The 19025-nt window shown below is 40.8% G+C and overlaps 1 protein-coding gene across 1 annotated transcript in view; it reads right to left on the bottom strand.

Moving 5' to 3' along the window:
• LOC311137211 (laminin subunit beta-1-like) overlaps positions 1-16229 on the bottom strand; it is a 54462-nt gene extending 38233 nt beyond the window's left edge. Inside the window, exons 1-5 of the mRNA XM_084171571.1 lie at positions 16082-16229; positions 15524-15702; positions 9148-9289; positions 2982-3055; positions 2084-2272 (exon numbers count right to left, since the gene is read on the bottom strand). Of these exons, the coding sequence (XP_084027697.1) occupies positions 2084-2272; positions 2982-3055; positions 9148-9289; positions 15524-15702; positions 16082-16112 (615 nt within the window). The 5' untranslated portion in view covers positions 16113-16229. The remainder of the gene's footprint in view (positions 1-2083; positions 2273-2981; positions 3056-9147; positions 9290-15523; positions 15703-16081) is intronic.
• Between the last annotated feature and the right edge of the window lie 2796 nt (positions 16230-19025).

Raw genomic sequence — 19025 nt, forward strand, 5'->3', positions numbered from 1 at the left:
TCAATTGTTTTTTTCCCTCATCAGTCTACACACAATACCCCATAATGACAAAGCAAAAACAGGTTTTTTTTTTATACATTTTTGCTAATTAATAAATAAATAAAAACTGAAATATTACATTACAAATACTACAAATATTCAGACACTTTTCTCAGTACTTTGTTGAAGCACCTTTGGCAGCGATTACAGCCTTGAGTCTTCTTGGGTATGACACTACAAGCTTGGCACACCTGTATTTGGGGAGTTTCTCCCATTCTTCTCTGCAAATCCTCTCAAGCTCTGCCAGGTTGGATGGGGAGCGTTGCTGCACAGCTATTTTCAGGTCTCTCCAGAGATGTTCGATCAGGTTTAAGGACGGCCTCTGGCTGGGCCACTCAAGGACATTCAGAGACTTGTCCCGAAGCCACTCCTGCGTTGTCTTGGCTGTGTGCTTAGGGTCGTTGTCCTGTTGGAAGGTGAACCTTCACCCAGTCAGGTTTCCTTCAGACGTGACGCTTGGCATTCAGGCCAAAGAGTTCAATCTTGGTTTCATCAGACCAGAGAATCTTCTTTCTCATGGTCTGAGAGTCCTTTAGGTGCCTTTTGGCAAACACCAAGCGGGCTGTCATGTGCCTTTTACTGAGGAGTGGCTTACGTCTGGCCACTCTACCATAAAGGCCTGATTGGTGGAGCGCTGCAGAGATGGTTGTCCTTCTGGAAGGTTCTCCCATCTCCACAGAGGAACTCTGGAGCTCTGTCAGCGTGACCATTGGGTTCTTGGTCACCTCCCTGACCAAGGCCCTTCTCCCCCGATTGCTCAGTTTGGCCGGGCGGCCAGTTCTAGGAATCTTGGTGGTTCTAAACTTCTTCCATTTAAGAATGATGGAGGCCACTGTGTTCTTGGGGACCTTCAATGCTGCAGAATTGTTTTGGTACCCTTCCCCAGATTCTGTCTCGGAGCCCCACAGACAATTCCTTCGACCTTTTGGCTTGGTTTTTGGTCTGACATGCACTGTCAACTGTGGGACCTTATATAGAGAGGTGTGTGCCTTTCCAAATAATGTCCAATCAATTGAATTTACCAAAGGTGGACTCCAATCAAGTTGTAGAAACATCTCAAGGATGATCAAACAGGATCCACCTGAGCTCAATTTCGAGTCTCATAGCAAAGGGTCTGAATACTTATGTAAATAAGGTATTTCTGTTTTTTATTTTTTATAAATGTGCAAACATTTCAAAAACCTGTTTTTGCTTTGTCATTATTGGGTATTGTGTGTAGATTGCTGAGGATTGTTATTTATTTAATCAATTTTAGAATAAGGCTGTAATGTAACAAAATGTGGAAAAAGTCAAGGGTTCTGAATACTTTTCGAAGGCACTGTATGTGATTAGTTATTACTTAGCTACAATTAATTACTTAACATACACTGAGTGTACAAAACATTAAGAACAGCTTCCTATTATTGAGTTGCACCCCAACCCCCTCAGAACAGCCTCAATTCGTCAGGGCATGGACTCTACAAGGTGTCGAAAGCATTTCACAGGGATGCTGGCCCATGTTGACTCCGATGCTTCCCACAGTTGTGTCAAGTTGGTTGGATGTCCTTTGGGTGGTGGACCATTCGTGATACACACGGGAAAAATCCAGAAGCGTTGCAGTTCTTGACATAAACCGGTGCGCCTGGCACCTACGACCATAGCCCGTTCAAAGCCACTTAAAAATCATTCTTTAACCTGTCTCCTCCCCTTCATCTACACTGATTGAAGTGGATCTAATAAGTGACATGAATAACATTTACATTTTAGTCATTTAGCAGACGCTCCTATCCAGAGCGATTTACAGAAGCAATTAGGGTTAAGTGCCTTGCTCAAGGGCACAGCCAGAGTTTTAACCTAGTCGGCTCAGGGACTCAAACCAGAGACGTTTCAGTTACTGGCCCAACGCTCTTAACCGCTAGGCAACCTGCCGCTTTCACCTGGATTCACCTGGTCAGTCTATGTCATGGAAAGAGCAGGTGTTCTTAATGTTTTGTAAACTTAGTGTATAAACCTAACATTGAAAGAATTTAGACTCTCTCAAAACCCAGTAATTCAGAACACACACCTCTCCCTCTGTCGATGGTTCGATGTCGGAGTAATGTGAATCGCAGATGATGTCATCCACTTTCTGCATGGGCCCTGGGGATATCGCAGGGAATGCCGCCTCACAGTCGTATGCAAAGTAGCGGTACACCTGCCAGTTCTTCCCAAAGTCAGCCGAGCGCTCGATCACCATTGCAGCAGGCCGGAAGGTCTGTCGTGGAGAAGAAACCATACTTATGCACCTTGATGATATACCTTCACACTGAGGTTACTACCAGCAATTTGAACAGGAGTACATCTGGAAAATTACCAACTTTTTCTAAACTAACATCATCCGCTGTAATCAAAGATGACGTGAGTGCCAGGCGAGATATACAGGTGTGAACTTATCTAATAAAATGAGATACTATTATACCATAACTACAATGAAAGTTGAGTCATACTATGTGAACATGTTTATGTTGAAAGATCTATGGATAACAGCGGCAGATTCTGGCATGTTCCTTTACATCCTTCCTAAGCTGCTACCCATTGGGAATGTCTGTTACAATACATTTATTCATAACTGGAACTTGATCTCACATTTGTATTTCAGCTGTATTTGTCACACAGGATTGATGACACAGTTGAGTTCAATATTGGCGCTCTTACAAAAGTGCTGTTACACAGCCTAAATGAGCTGCAATTGTGAGTAAAGTGATACAGGCTAGATCTGTGTGGAACGAACAACCCCAGACGGGTGGGCGGTCTGTTCCACATTCCTCAGGCTCACACACAGCTGGGGGATATATGTGTGTGGGAGACCTCCCAGGCCAAGCCTTGTGCTAATCTGCAGAGTAGACAGGCCAGCCAGCATCCCCTTACACACTACCCACGCTCCCCCACAGCGAGCCCTCTGACCCGGCATCTCCATTGGTTACCTTGAAGGTCATGATGAGGTGGGTGAAATGAAACTCCGCCTCCAAGTTCAGCTGGATGGTCACTTTCTCAAGACCTGGGGAGAGAAGGAGGAAAAGGAGACCGAGAGGAAAATAAAAAAAAGAGGTGGCCAAAAATGGAAAAGGGGAGGGAGGGAGAGATAGAGGAGGGAGAGATAGAGGAGGGAGGGAGAGATAGAGGGGCCAGGGAAGAGAATGGGTCAAAAGGCAAGTGAAGGATAGAATTGCACAAAGTGATGAAGTCAGAGAGGGTGAAATGGATAGAGAGAGGAAGGAGAGAGAGAAACAAAAAAATGAGTTTACAGGGTTCCACTTGAGCCAAGCATATCCAAATCTGGAATGGTTAACACTACACAACACTTATCCACTCTTCCCAGTGCTTCCTCTAGACCAGAACACTTGCATTAACTCTTCACCTCTCCCTCCGTAGTCTAATCATGGTTGGTTCCATTCTATGATATAAATCTCTTGGCTGCCCTTCTGATTCCTGACATCCATCTTCTTTGCCACAAAATGACACTGTGGGTTTTACGCATAACCGCTAGGCAGTTGAGCAGCAAATAACAACTTCACTGTTTCAAATTTCCCTATTTCTTTGGTAACACTAATGTTAAGTGGCTTTGTTTATTGTTTAACAAAAAGATTGATAAGAGCAAGAACAAGCCCCCACTTGTTCGAACAATGTTCAAACTTATCAACAGACTATAAGTAATGTATGCAGTACAACAACATTGGGAAACTAAGAACTAATAATGCATTTTCTAACTACGTTTTTGTACCATCTTATATTGCACCATCTTATATTGTAGAATTTAGGGAAAACCTCATCTGTGCTTATGTACGTAAGAGGGTTGTGCTTTGGTCTGGGGCCTATATGGCCAGTGTTGGAGTGGATCTAGTACGGTAATGTCTGGATTATGAATGAAAATTCCCTGCCTCTTTACCAAGGCCCATCGGTGGAGTTGGCCGCTCCACTGGTGAGTATAAACCTCTTTCCTGCTCTTCCGGATAAATATTCCCACCGCTTTTCCTCAGCCAAACATTCCCAAACTCCTATCAGAAGACTTTCTGGATCCAACATTCTTGCAGCACTTTTTGGGAGTTAACTCTTTCAAGGCAAGATGTATTTGGGATAGCAAAATTCTTATGTAAAAAGGTCCAATGCAGCTGTTTTTATTTCAATATCAAATCATTTCTGGGTAGCAATTACCTTACTGTGATTGTTTTCAATTAAAATGGTCAAAAAGTAAGAAAAATTGCTTCTTAGCAAAAAGCAATTTCTCATGCAAGAATTTTGCTAGAACTGTATTGCAGTGATCTGAGTGAGGGACCTAATTGGAGGAGCCTAATGGGAGGGATATGTAACCTGAAAACTAGCTGTTATTTTCAGAGAGGTTTGAAACTCTCTTTGTTATTGGTCTATTAACTTATACCGCCTGGTATTATCAGAATTTTCACTGTATTATTACAACCTTATAGTGTGGAAATATATATCAAATATAGGGAAATCACGTTTTTGAATGCACTGCCCCTTTAAGGTGTGGATGATTTCAATGCTCATGGCCTCTGAGTAATCATTAAAGGCCAAGTGCAGGCAAAAACATGTTTTTCCTGTGTTTTATATATATTTCCATACTATGAGGTTGGAATAATACTGTGAAATTGTTAAATGATGTTAATGTCCTTTTAATGTAAGAGCTGTTTGAAAAGACTGGCTGTAATTTCAGCCTGTTTTGGTGGGATGGAGTTTTGGCCTGCCTGGTGACCAAGGTTGGGGTCAATTTAATTTCAATTCCAGTCAATTCAGGAAGTACACAAAAATTCAAATTCAAATTCTCTTCAATGCTTTCCAATGAGGAAAATTTGAGCTTTGATAAGAAGCTATTTTTGTTACTTTTTGACTATTTTATTTGAAAACAATCACAGTAAGATACTTAATTGTTACCCAGAAATGATTTGATATTTTGATAAAAACTTCTGCATTGGACCTTTAACAATGCTTCAAAACTGAAAAGTAATTATGCTCACATATGACATGGTAAGAAGTAGGGTATCCAGATTTTCATTTCGTCATACTGTCCTTCTCACATCCCGGGATTTATGATATTACCAGCTTAGTACACAAGGCGGAGCCAAAAAACGTAAAAAAGCCCATTGATCGTCTATTACCAGAATGCTAACAAAATTAGCCTCAAGTAATAGCACATTTCCATGGAGGCTGCTAGCTAAATATGCTAACGAGCGCAAACGAAAATAAACAAACTGCAAGGACAGGCAATCCAGCTCATAAAGTTACACATATATAGGTAAGAGCTACCAAATGTAATTTTTGGTGAGTTTGGACCTTTACAAGCGAATGTGAACGAGAGACATTGTGCAAATGAACAAAGTTTTGATGCATTCTTGTCTGAAGGAAGAACAGTACTGGCTCTGGAGCAGCATGTGAAAACACTATGTCTGGAGTCACTAGGGCAAAGGGCCTGCCTGCTCTGCTCAGAGAAGAGGCAGACGACCCGAGAACGGAGAGGAGAAATAACACAAGGGAATCAAGACAGCAGTGCCAGCTGTACAGATAACTCATCCAAAGGGCTTTGACTTCTCAAACACGGCAGAAAGCTCACACTATATGATGCCCCGTCACCTTATTAATTCAGCCACTAACTTAGATAACTAGCAAGTTAAATTTAGGGGTTGCGTTAATGCAGAATTATCTGTTTTTCAAGAACCCCCCCCCCCCAAAAAAAAACGCATAAGAAATATCTTTCTGCGTTTTGTAAACTCAGATCTAAAACGCTTCTTGTAATTTCTGCTCGGTAACAGATTCATTTTGTTCTTCAATTGCACTTCTCCACTTGGATGAGAAATCACGAACAGGCATTCTATCAGCAGGTACTTCTCCGGTACTTTTCTAGGTTTAACCTACTTTTCTCTGATAAAAATGCAATATTAACTTTAAGCAAAACATTAGGAAATGTAGCTGGCTCCATTCTTTTTTTTTTTTAAATCTTTTTTTAATTATTATAATTTTTTTAGGGGGTAGATCAGCTTTAATATTGCAGATAGATTGTAACTTCCATCAATGTAATTGTCTGCATCACTTCCAATCCCCCATATGTTTTTTTCTCTCGCAATATATATATATATATATATATATATATATATATATATATATATATATATATATATATATATACACACATACATACATACATACATATATACATATATACACATACATATACATATCCTTTAAAAAATATATATTTCCCTTTATTACTTTCCAACCCCACCACACCTTCCCTAATTTGAGTAAACTAGTGAACAACAATGATTAGGCCTCTACTTCCAGCTTTTTTATGGACACAGTCAATTTTACAATAATTATATTTTGTTTGTTTTTACTCCTGAACTTCCTCTACCCTCAACCTCTCCAATCATGATGTCCATGCGGTTTGCTTCTATATGCCATATTTAAATTTTTAGTCATTTAGCAGACGCTCTTATCCAGAGCGACTTACAGTTAGTGAGTGCATACATTTTTTTTCATACTGGCCCCCCGTGGGAATCGAACCCACAACCCTGGCGTTGCAAACGCCATTCTCTACCAACTGAGCTACACAGGACATATCTTTCTAACTGTGCTCTTTCACAAAAGCTCTCAACCTATAACCTATATACAGTGAGGGAAAAAAGTATTTGATCCCCTGCTGATTTTGTATGTTTGCCCACTGAGAAAGACATGATCAGTCTATAATTTTAATGGTAGGTTTATTTGAACAGTGAGAGACAGAATAACAACAAAAAAATCCAGAAAAACGCATGTCAAAAATGTTATAAATTGATTTGCATTTTAATGAGGGAAATAAGTATTTGACCCCTCTGCAAAACATTTCTTGTAGTTGGCCACCAGGTTTGCACACATCTCAGGAGGGATTTTGTTCCAATCCTCTTTGCAGATCTTCTCCAAGTCATTAAGGTTTCGAGGCTGACATTTGGCAACTCGAACATTCAGCTCCCTCCACAGATTTTCTATGGGATTAAGGTCTGGAGACTGGCTAGGCCACTCCAGGACCTTAATGTGCTTCTTCTTGAGCCACTCCTTTGTTGCCTTGGCCGTGTGTTTTGGGTCATTGTCATGCTGGAATACCCATCCACGACCCATTTTCAATGTCCTGGCTGAGGGAAGGAGGTTCTCACCCAAGATTTGACGGTACATGGCCCCGTCCATCGTCCCTTTTATGCGGAGAAGTTGTCCTGTCCCCTTAGCAGAAAAACACGCCCAAAGCATAATGTTTCCACCTCCATGTTTGACGGTGGGGATGGTGTTCTTGGGGTCATAGGCAGCATTCCTCCTCCTCCAAACACGGTGAGTTGAGTTGATGCCAAGGAGCTCGATTTTGGTCTCGTCTGACCACAACACATTCACCCAGTTCTCCTCTGAATCATTCAGATGTTCATTGGCAAACTTCAGACGGCGCTGTATATGTGCTTTCTTGAGCAGGGGGACCTTGCGGGCGCTGCAGGATTTCAGTCCTTCACGGCGTAGTGTGTTACCAATTGTTTTCTTGGTGACTATGGTCCCAGCTGCCTTGAGATCATTGACAAGATCCTCCCGTGTAGTTCTGGGCTGATTCCTCACCGTTCTCATGATCATTGCAACTCCACGAGGTGAGATCTTGCATGGAGCCCCAGGCCGAGGGAGATTGACAGTTATTTTGTGTTTCTTCCATTTGCGAATAATTGCACCAACTGTTGTCACCTTCTCACCAAGCTGCTTGGCGATGGTCTTGTAGCCCATTCCAGCCTTGTGTAGGTCTACAATCTTGTCCCTGACATCCTTGGAGAGCTCTTTGGTCTTGGCCATGGTGGAGAGTTTGGAATCTGATTGATTGATTGCTTCTGTGGACAAGTGTCTTTTATACAGGTAACAAACTGAGATTAGGAGCACTCCCTTTAAGAGTGTGCTCCTAATCTCAGCTCGTTACCCGTATAAAAGACACCTGGGAGCCAGAAATCTTTCTGATTGAGAGGGGGTCAAATACTTATTTCCCTCATTAAAATGCAAATCAATTTATAGCATTTTTGACATGCGTTTTTCTGGATTATTTTGTTGTTATTCTGTCCCTCACTGTTCAAATAAACCTACCATTAAAATTATAGACTGATCATTTCTTTGTCAGTGGGCAAATGTACAAAATCAGCAGTCGATCAAATACTTTTTTCCCTCACTGTACTTATTATGGACACAGTATGCTTACATTATTAGTTATCTTGTTGTTATTAGTTGTTGTTAGTTGTTATTAGTCCCATCCTTCAACTCCATTCATCACCACCCAACTATCTCTTAACACCATCCATAGCTGGCTCCATTCTTTCTATGATAAACATTAGAAATATGATGGCCATGCATCGTTTTTGCAAAAAATACCTTGCTTTTTCATTGTAAGCTCATCTACTTGTGTGGCTGCCAGCCAAATAGCGTTGCACTTCTGTTGTCATATGATGATAATTATGATATTTTCTGCCTAATGTGTTGCACTAGTGTATTGTCTGTGAAGGAAAACTATCATTGCATGCCCCTGATTAAACACTGTTGACTTTCAATATAAATCACAACCCGTCCGCTGGACTCACCCGTTGTGCTATTCACAAACAAACACGTGACTGGCTCAACTGTTCTGGGGAACTACGGTAAGCTTCATAATGAAATGATCAACGCGATCTGCTTTATCTCCTAATGTATTGCACAAGTTGACTGCAGGTATTTACTTCAAAGGTAGCTACAAATATTGAAATGTGTTGAAAAACTAATATAGTTTCAACTGTAATGTATATATACGGTATACCGCCCAAGCCTAGTAAGAAGTGAGAACTGCCTTATTAACATCCATTACATGGTGTACACGGGGTGTCATCCAACGGCCACCTAGGTAATCATTCCCAATGGGTTCATCCTGTTATTACAAAGTCATAATCTAAGTCAGCCATTACTGCTTTCTCTTTGAAGTCTTCCCTCACATTGATTAAAGGGGTTAGCTAAGGGATTGGAGGGTGAAAATATGCCAAGATGCGGGAGTGGGAGAGAGTCACCTTTAATTGAACTCCCCTGCTTACTAGCCCTCCACCTTTTTTTCCCATGAGAACTCACCATTCTCTGACTGCCACCAGGTTTTCAAGCGGTTGGGGGCGAATGTGGTCACAACGTTCTCCACCCGGTGGCCGGTGGTGGTGTCCACCATGCTTTTGACGTAGACGTCGGTGGAGTCACACAAAAAGCATTTCTTCTCATCCTGAAGAGACCGTGGGGATTGGGAGAAAGAGAGAAAGATGAAAATGTCAGTGTGATTCTTGGGATACCAAGCAGATTTCTCCCAATCAGGGGGACAGATAAGGAACATCTTTGAAAAGCCCATTCATACAGAAGTGAATGAAAATGGGTTATTTTATCAAGAGTAGATATAGATGCTGAAATTAGTGATTGCGCCAAATAGGCCCTTAACTACTTTAAAATTAGTAGCCTATCTTGCCCTGGTCTCATCAGCGAATGCTTATCTGAGGCTGCTGACAGTGTAGGCTTCATTTGGCCACCAGATGTTCAGAAGACACACATTGTGTGGTGGTTGTGTGTGTGTGTGTGCTTGTGAATGTGTACACACGCTTAAGGGTTCAAATTCAGCACCATCTGAATTTCTTTCCAGCGTATTTTCACCACTTCCCTTCAAAATAAACAACTTTACAATATTCTAAACCTTCTATACATCCAGACCATGAAACAGTGTGCCCACAGCCACACACTAGAATTTAAAATTACAGTACATATAGATAAGAAATGTAACCACCACCCTCTCTAGGACCCAGTTGGATCACAATCTGGTCTCTCTGCTTTATTGGTGACATAAATTAAATACATTTTATTAGATTAGATTTCAATCTTAAAACTTTTGCATGCTCAGGACATACCATACTTTAAATAGATGCTCAACACATTATGAAAGTATTCACAAGTAGTACATTGGATATAGGAGGATACAATACAGACCGATGCGGGTTTAATCTACAAAGCTGATAAAATAGGATGATTTCTCAAACAAGGTATGGTCTGTCTTTTTATGTAAGGGAGAACAAAAGTCTTTGATGGTGGCTTCTCAAGTGTCCAAGAGCTTTGACTACAAAGACGGGTGTTTGAGAGTTTAGATATCTCTAGCCGTGGAATGTCTGTGTCAGTAAGCTACAATGAGCCCCCATGCGTCCAAGCTGCTGGCACAGCCACTTTCAAAACTATTTTGTTGGTCGGAACCTCAATAATGCTTCTAGTGTGGTTGTGTGACTGAGCCAGGAAGTGGTCTAGACAACTCAGAGGGTTGTGTGACTCCCAAACCAATCCTTCCCAAATCCCAAACATCTCTCCCACTCCTACGCTCACATTGAGAAAGCAGGAGTTTAAAAAAAACATATCTGAAAGGAAGTATTGAAAATAAAAGCAAAAGGGATATTTGGAATATATACAATTTATATATTCCACCCCCAACAGACAAGGGATTGACTGTAAACCTTACAGTGATTATTATAAAATCTGAATGCCAAATTGACCACGGCAAGAGCATTTTAATTTTTAGAATGAATTTATTCTCCATTAAATAAATAGGGGAGCTTTTCTTACTGAGAAAATGAAACAATGTTATAATTTAATGTGTGATGCTGTAATTACCCACTGGGCACAAACTAGTTGAATCAACATTGTTTCAATGTAATTTGTATTGTGACATGGAATCTACGTGGAAAATACATTGAAGGTGAAATTTCAACCACAGGATTATGCCATCATGGTAACCAATTTTCAACATAGACAATACTTGTATAAAATATGTGGAATCTGTACCTTTAAAACAATTTCAGATCTTCAATGCTATATCCACTATCAGAAAAAAAATACTATAGGCTGTACAGCACCTCCTACTGTAGAGTTGATCTATCTACAGCTATCCATTTGGTCTCCCATCCAGGGTTTTAACCAAGCCCAGCCCTGCTTAGCTTTGGGATTTGTCACTGACTACAACCAACGTGATAGCGTGAGAATGATTTTTGAAAGATCTCTTAATACTAAATAGATTCACTGTTGCTATCAAAGTCATTCCAAAGGGTAGGTTTAACAGAGCAAATGAAATGTAACCAAACTTTATATGTCATACAGTATATCATCAATGATATTATTTAAGCCTCCCAAACCAATCCTTCCCGAATCCCAAACATCTCTCCCACTCCTACGCTCACATTGAGAAAGCAGGAGTTTAAAAAAAAACATATCTGAAAGGAAGTATTGAAAATAAAAGCAAAAGGGATATTTGGAATATATACAATTGATATATTCCACCCCCAACAGACAAGGGATTTGCAATGTCATCAACAGCTATTGTTTCAATTAAACCCAGGAGTTCAAATAAAAATTGACAATACATATAGGCCTCGGGTTTCAAGCTTTGATTGATTTAAAATGTAATCTTCAAGTTAATAATTAATATGTTGGATTCATGTTTCCATCGCAACCAAAAATCTAAGTTAAAGAATAGGACTAAATCAAATCAAACTTTATTTAAAAGTGCATTTAAGGTTTGATTTGGTCCTATTCATTCAACATATCAATTATACATTTGTAGACAAACTGGATATTGAATTGTGTTTGGTTGTCAGCGCAACCAAATATCAACATTTGAAGGACATGTAGGCTATCTTTTGCTTGGGCAGCTCTATCGGTGCCACTGACTTTAATTCCAGTTTGGCTTTAATTCCAGTTTGTCTACAAATTAATAATTGATATGTTGGATTCATGTCTTCATCTCAACCAAAGATCTAAGTTAATGAATATAAGCCAGTGGCTCAGATGAAACTATTCAAGCATTGGATTCCTCTCCTTTAAATGTTGATATTTGGTTGCGTTTTCAACCAAACACAATTCAATATTACTTTTGTAATACAGTAAATAGCCTAATGTTAAGGCTATCTTACAAACTAATATAACAGTATTTATTCAACCTTAAAATAAGTAACACATCCATGGCCACATTTTGAGGTTACTGTAAATGTCTTATGTAATCATATAAAGTGTGCATGTTCAAGATAGCATGCAAAGGTCGCAGGTCTGTTGAGATCTTCACAATTGCTATTTTAGTATGCGCAGAATCTCGAACAGCCCTGATAACTTGCACTATGTACTTTTAATGTAATCTCAACTGCAATCCAGGTCATTTGGTTGTGCTATTGGATAAAGCACAGTGATAACACATTAAGTTGTTGCACACAGTCCATTCGGAAAGTATTCAGACCCCTTCACTTTTTCTACATTTTGTTACGTTACAGCCTTATTCTAAATGTCCTCATCAATCTACACCCAATACCCCATAATGACAAAGTGAAAACTGGTTTTTAGAAATGTATGCAAATGTATTAAAAATAAAAACATAAGTATTCAGACCCTTTGCTATGAGACTCGAAATTGAACTCAGGTGCATCCTGTTTCCATTGATCATCCTTGAGATGTTTCTACAACTCGATTGGAGTCCACCTGTGGTAAATTCAATTGATTGGACATGATTCGGAAAGGCACACACCTCTCTATATAAGGTCCCACAGTTTACAGTGCATGTCAGAGTAAAAACCAAGCCATGAGGTCGAAGGAATTGTCCGTAGAGCTCCGAGACAGGATTGTGTCGAGGCACAGATCTGGGGAATGGTACCAAAAAATATCTGCAGCATTGAAGGTCCCCAAGAACACAGTGGCCTCCATCATTCTTAAATGGAAGAAGTTTGGAACCACCAAGACTCTTCCTAGAGCTGGCCGCCCGGCAAAACTGAGCAATCAGGGGAGAGAGGCCTTGGTCAGGGCGGTGACCAAGAACCTGATGGTTCTTCTGTGGAGATGGGCAAATCTTCCAGAAGGACAACCATCTCTGCAGCACTCCACCAATCCGGCCTTTATGGTAGAATGGCCAGACGGAAGCCACTCCTCATGAAAAACCACATGACAGCACGCTTGAAGTTTGCCAAAAGGCACCTAAAGGACTCTCAGACCATGAGAAACAAGATTCTCTGGTCTGATGAAACCAAGATTGAACACTTTGGCCTGAATTCCAAGCGTCACGTCTGGAAGAAACCTGGCACCATCCCTACAGTGGTGCCAGTGAAGCATGGTGGTGGCAGTAACATGCTGTGGGGATGTTTTTCAGCGGCAGGGACTGGGAGACTAGTCAGGATTGAGGGAAAGATGAACGGAGAAAAGTACAGAGAGATCCTCAATGTAAACCTGCTCCAGAGCGCTCGGGACCTCAGACTGGGGCGTTGGTTCACCTTCCAACAGGACAACGACCCTAAGCACACAGCCAAGACAACGCAGGAGTGGCTTCGGAACAAGTCTCCGAATGTCCTTGAGTGTCCAGCCAGAGCCCGGACTTGAACCCGATCGAACATCTCTGGAGCGTCATACCCAAGAAGACTCGAGGCATTATGGGGTATTGTGTGTAGATTGATGAGGAAAAAAACAATTTAATCAATTTTAGAATAAGGCCGTAACGTAACTAAATGTGGAAAAAGTGAAGGGGTCTGAATACTTTCCGAATGCACTGTAAATACCAAATATCTGACATTGCATTCCCATTTGAACTTTGTTGTGCTTTTAAAAGTTTGAAATCGCAGTGAGAACACATTTAGATGACAACTAAACCAAAGATCAGACATTGTTTTTCCATTGGAATTTGGTTGTGCTTTTAGATTGTTGAAAGCATAGTGATAACACTTTGGGAATTCAACAAACTTTTGGCTGTCTTTTTGAGTGGGTGAACAAAGGTTGAAATCTCATTGATCAACGTCTAAAACAAATATTACCCAAATGTCCACACTGAAATGACGTGGTGTGCCCAGTGGGTAATGTTTAATTATGAGTTAACCACAAGCCTATTTTGTGCCTTTTTGCACTTTGTTTCTTTTTTAATTGGTAGCCCAGACTAATTCCCCCTCCAGGCAGGCAAGACAATTAATGTAGCACTATTTTACTCTCATCACTAATTTTCAAAAGGTAGGCTGTCAAAACTATCTTTCCCATTCACAAGAGTAAACTCCCCCGGATTAGCAATTCCAAGAACGCTTAATATGTATCCTATCTATGTATTGCTTATCTCCAGTGGTGTAGTGTATGGTATACGCAGTTGGCATTGAGTATACTCACTTCTTAATCCCCACGATGCGTATCAAAGTAGTGTAGTGGAGGTATAGGCCATATTAATTGATAAGGCTGATGGAACAGATCAGAATGTTTAGCTTAACATGGTGATAAACTATTATGTTTTCAGTAAAGTGCACACGGCGGTAGGCCTACATGTGAATGTTCCAAAATGCAATTTGTGGGAAAACATTGTTCTAAAATGCATACTGCACATGCGAGCGGTTCCATGGACAGAGATGGAAATATCCGTTAGAAATTTAGGAAGAGGAGAGATCTAAAGATGCAACAACTATAATGGGTTGCTAATATGACTAGGATAATGCCTTTAGCTGCTAGACAATGAAAGAAAGTTGATTTGAAAACCAATAGAATAGGAGAGTGCATATGATGTTTCTATGGTGGGATCTTGGCTACGCTACTTTGAAGCAAGGTAAGAAATGCCTCATAATATGAACTAAAATGTCCATGTTTCAAACAATCAACGAACAGGAAAAATATAGCGATGATAATGATAGACCTAACCATCTTCTGGTAGATGGAAAGGCTTTGTCAAAAATCTTCTCAATTAAATGTTAACTAGCTACAAAGTAGCCTATGACTACCTGGCAGAATGATATCATGATTATTTGCATCAATCCAGTGTCCATTTGTTTAGCAAACTCCATCTCTTGCACTACAGAAACAAGCGAACCAAACAACAGTGCTAGGTGCCTGCACACTTGAATTAAAGGTTAACTAAACCATTTTTTTTAAATTATTTGATTTTTCTCAGATCTCAAAAGTGGTCCCCTGATGTGGTTTAAGCATTGCAGTGGACTTAGAACATCCAATGTTGTTGTTTTTCTATTCAAAAGTGAGACTGAGAGCGATAACCTAATACAATGCATCTGAAACCTGTGAATTTGACTCAGTTGACAGAATAATTTGTTATTTTAAATAGTAGGCCACTGTTTCTCATCTAATTTTTCACAGGGCCTTCCCGGAAGTTAGACTATACCCACTTCTCCAGGCACTTTCTCCCTCGCTACTACAGGCATGAATGGGAGACACCACAAATCAGAGAGCTTGCTTATGACGAATATCGGTAGCTACTAGCCAGGCTAACTTTAACGCACTGGTGCCACTGTAACAATAACGGAGCCTTTTGATAACAGCACCACCGTGAGTCTTATTGTATTAGGTTTTTACAGTGGCCAACTTGTCATAACAATATTAGTATGATTAAAAGCCTAGAGTTAATGAAGACTATAGGCCTATAATAACATATTGGGCCTAGTTCAAATGCGGTATTTATTGTGCCAGGCGCATTTACCTGTAAATGACTGACGATACAGAACTGTTCGGGCCGGTGAAGGCCGCATGTGGAGTTGGTGGAGAGTTGGTGGGCTCTGCCAATGAGAAGGTCTCCCGTAGCCGGGTAGCAGCTCCCCTCAGTGCATACATCGCTGAACTCGGGTATGCCTACCTGGGCAAGGACGCACGCCCCTGCGGCTAGGCAAAGAGGATGCAGATTTAAAGAACGGAATTTATTCAGGGCAGGTTGTTTTTTTAAACACAAGCCTATGAGCCTTTGATTTAGGCTATATTAATGTCGCATGCCTAAGTTCTTTAATTGACTCGTGCTGAGTTTATAACAAGAACAAGATGGTTCACAGTAAAACAAAAAGCCAAACTACTTCAAAGTAACATGAATCAAATTATGAAACGTTTACTATTCAAACCTTATAAGAACTAATGTCCCTATGGGAATATACAGTATTTTATTAATTACTTGCAAGGTTATGTTCTTTCAGTTGACTCAATGTTGGCCATGCGTTCTACAGAATTTAAAAATATATATATATGTAAAAAATGTAAATAAAAAACTTACATAGCATGGTCGCAATTTGAAATATCAACATTTTTGTTGGTATTTCCACCTCTTCTCTTCTGTTGCGAGTACTCTCAGTGGGACTGTGTGTGGTTCCTTATAGTAGTGGTTTGCGCCCCACCCTTTTTCTTGTCGCGCTACCGCACTGCTCTACTCAACTTGCCACAAGACTGAGCTAACTCCTCAAGCATGCGCACAGGGTGTAACTAGACCTCCCCCTATTCGATAATTCAATTAAAGTCAATAAAGTAAAAACCACCAAGGTCCAAGTGCTCATCAACTTGTAATATATGTTTAACTACCAATTCCATAAGAGTTAAATCATTAGGCCTACCTGTGGGCTTATCTCAAATGTGACAGATTATTTGGAGCAGAAGGATCATGTTGACAGCATCTCACTCTGCACACATTGAGAGAACTTTCAAAACACACACACACACATCTTATGTGATTGTAAAATGGTCCTCTCTCAGATACCACCCCCACCCACTTATACCTACCTACTCATCTAGAACAAAGGACATTCCTCCACCAAGGCAGGAAGCTACCCAATGTCCCTAGGCACAGGTAAACCAGGGGTACATCTAGGTACTGAAGCCATGCTACTAATTTATTGTACTAAAGGGAAATTAGGTAAAGAGAGCCTTGAACAGTGAGTTTCCCTCCACCAAGCGGAAATCAAAAGCATGTACCACCACTTATTACCCTGTTATTGGAGCTATCCATTGAATTTCAAATTGTAGCGTTTTTCCTTGCAACTTTCCTGTACAGTTGTTGGTAATGACAGATTAGCACCAAAGACTGAACTATCACCTACAGTGAATAACCTACCACCGTAATTATATGACACAGTGTGTGGCAGCACAAGCTCAGATAGCTGGAGAAGAAACAGGCCGGATGTCCTAATTCAATTATCTGTGAGAAGACAGAGGGGGACTGTGGGAACAGATTCAATAAGATTTTTGAGTCAGAGAAACTAGACCATGTTCACATCCACTGAGCATATTAAAGAAAGAAAGAAAGAAAGAACTGATTGACCCCATCACATGCCTTTGAAGACATACTTGTAGTATTGTTGAACCATTCCTTGTTTTACTGCTGAAAATAACAAAGGTGTATGCTACCTCAAGGGACAAGCGACTAGTCTTGAAAAGGGGCCTCAGTTGCAAAAATAAATGTAGGCCTTCGTTAAATTAGGCTAATATAGTGATCTCAATCTCTCATTCTGAACGAATTCCTAATAATCCATGGTAAGAAATACCACTGACAGGTTAAACATACCACAATCTGTCCATTCAAGAACAGACAAACGCAACCAAAAACCTCAAAGGTTTAAAAGGTTCTCAAATAACTATCTCCCTCTTCTGTAATTAGCTGCATCACACAAACCAGTGGCAACCTTTAATTAGGCAGAGCAATCAGTGGTCTGTGAATTCCTCCCGTCTAAAAACACAACCATGGGGCAGCGAGGGGATTCAGACCCCAGTCTGTGACACATTCTTGGGGGTGAGTGGACTAACTGTGCCCCGGGGGGAATGGGATGGAACTCACCAGTCACTAGGATTTGAGCAAACAATAGCCCTAGCAATTGTTCACACGCCTTCTGTCCATGTCCACACATTTACTTTGATGAAAAGCCATCTATCTTCTACCTGTGAGGTACCCGGTTTTATTTCATACCCACATTCTAAAACTTCATTGACTTTTGGGAGAAAAGTATAATTCAATGCTACTATGTAAATACTGTAGGCTGGCTCTAGATCTGTTTATGCTTTATTAGCCAACACCTCTCTGTCGTGTTATTAGTCTGCCAGTCAGAAGAGTGGCTAAAGCATACAGTGGGGGGGGAAAGTATTTAGTCAGCCACCAATTGTGCAAGTTCTCCCACTTAAAAAGATGAGAGAGGCCTGTAATTTTCATCATAGGTACACGTCAACTATGACAGACAAAATGAGAGAAAAAAAATCCAGAAAATCACATTGTAGGATTTTTAATGAATTTATTTGCAAATTATGGTGGAAAATAAGTATTTGGTCACCTACAAACAAGCAAGATTTCTGGCTCTCACAGACCTGTAACTTCTTCTTTAAGAGGCTCCTCTGTCCTCCACTCGTTTTTTTTTTTTTTTTTTTTTTTTTTTTTCAACCAAACCGAACCTTCATGTAAACCGAACCTTCATGTAAACCAACCCGAACCTTCATGGAACCCAAACCGAACCTTCATGGAACCCAAACCGAACCTTCTTTAACTATTTACAGTTAACCATGGTCCTTTTCTCCTAACCAAAGTCAGGGTTTCGTTCAAAGCAGTATGGCTCACCAATGGCGCTACCTCCAAGATTAACTTAGAGGCGCTTCTACCATCATACTGCCCCATTAGACCATAGGTCTAATTGGATCTCCTCGCCGAAGCCAGGGGTTTCGTTCAACTGTGGGGGTTCTGGGAATTCTCCTAACCAAGGTCAGGGCAGCGTTAGGGAAGAATGGTGAAAGTACCTCTATACCAGCAGGCACTCCTCAATAGTCGCCTACTGAGCCTAAGGATGATCATCATCGCTCTCCTCATCCGAGCTCACCATCTTCCCATCAGTTCTATAGAAGTCCCTAAGGACATCCAGGGAGTACAGGAGAGCCCTCCTGCTGAATAGCTTGGCCAATTGTTTCCTCCGTGAACAATTCACCCCCAAGTTCATTAGCAACCTCTCATTTCTGATTGGCCACTTCCCTCGGGCTCCCAGTGGAAAGCCAAACACTTTTACCTTCCTCACTTTCAGGGCAACCATAATGTATCGAGCAATCGGGGTGTACTTGGCGACTTTCTCAGCAGCCGCGAACTCTGAGGTATTAGAATCCATCTCGTACCGCACACACTTTCAGACCCCCCCCCCCCCCCCCCCCCCCCCCTTGCTTTTACTTTCTCTACCTCTCTTTATCTTATTTATCTC

Source organism: Coregonus lavaretus (genome assembly GCF_964263955.1).
Source record: "Coregonus lavaretus genome assembly, chromosome: 11".
In the NCBI taxonomy this organism is placed as follows: domain Eukaryota; kingdom Metazoa; phylum Chordata; class Actinopteri; order Salmoniformes; family Salmonidae; genus Coregonus; species Coregonus lavaretus.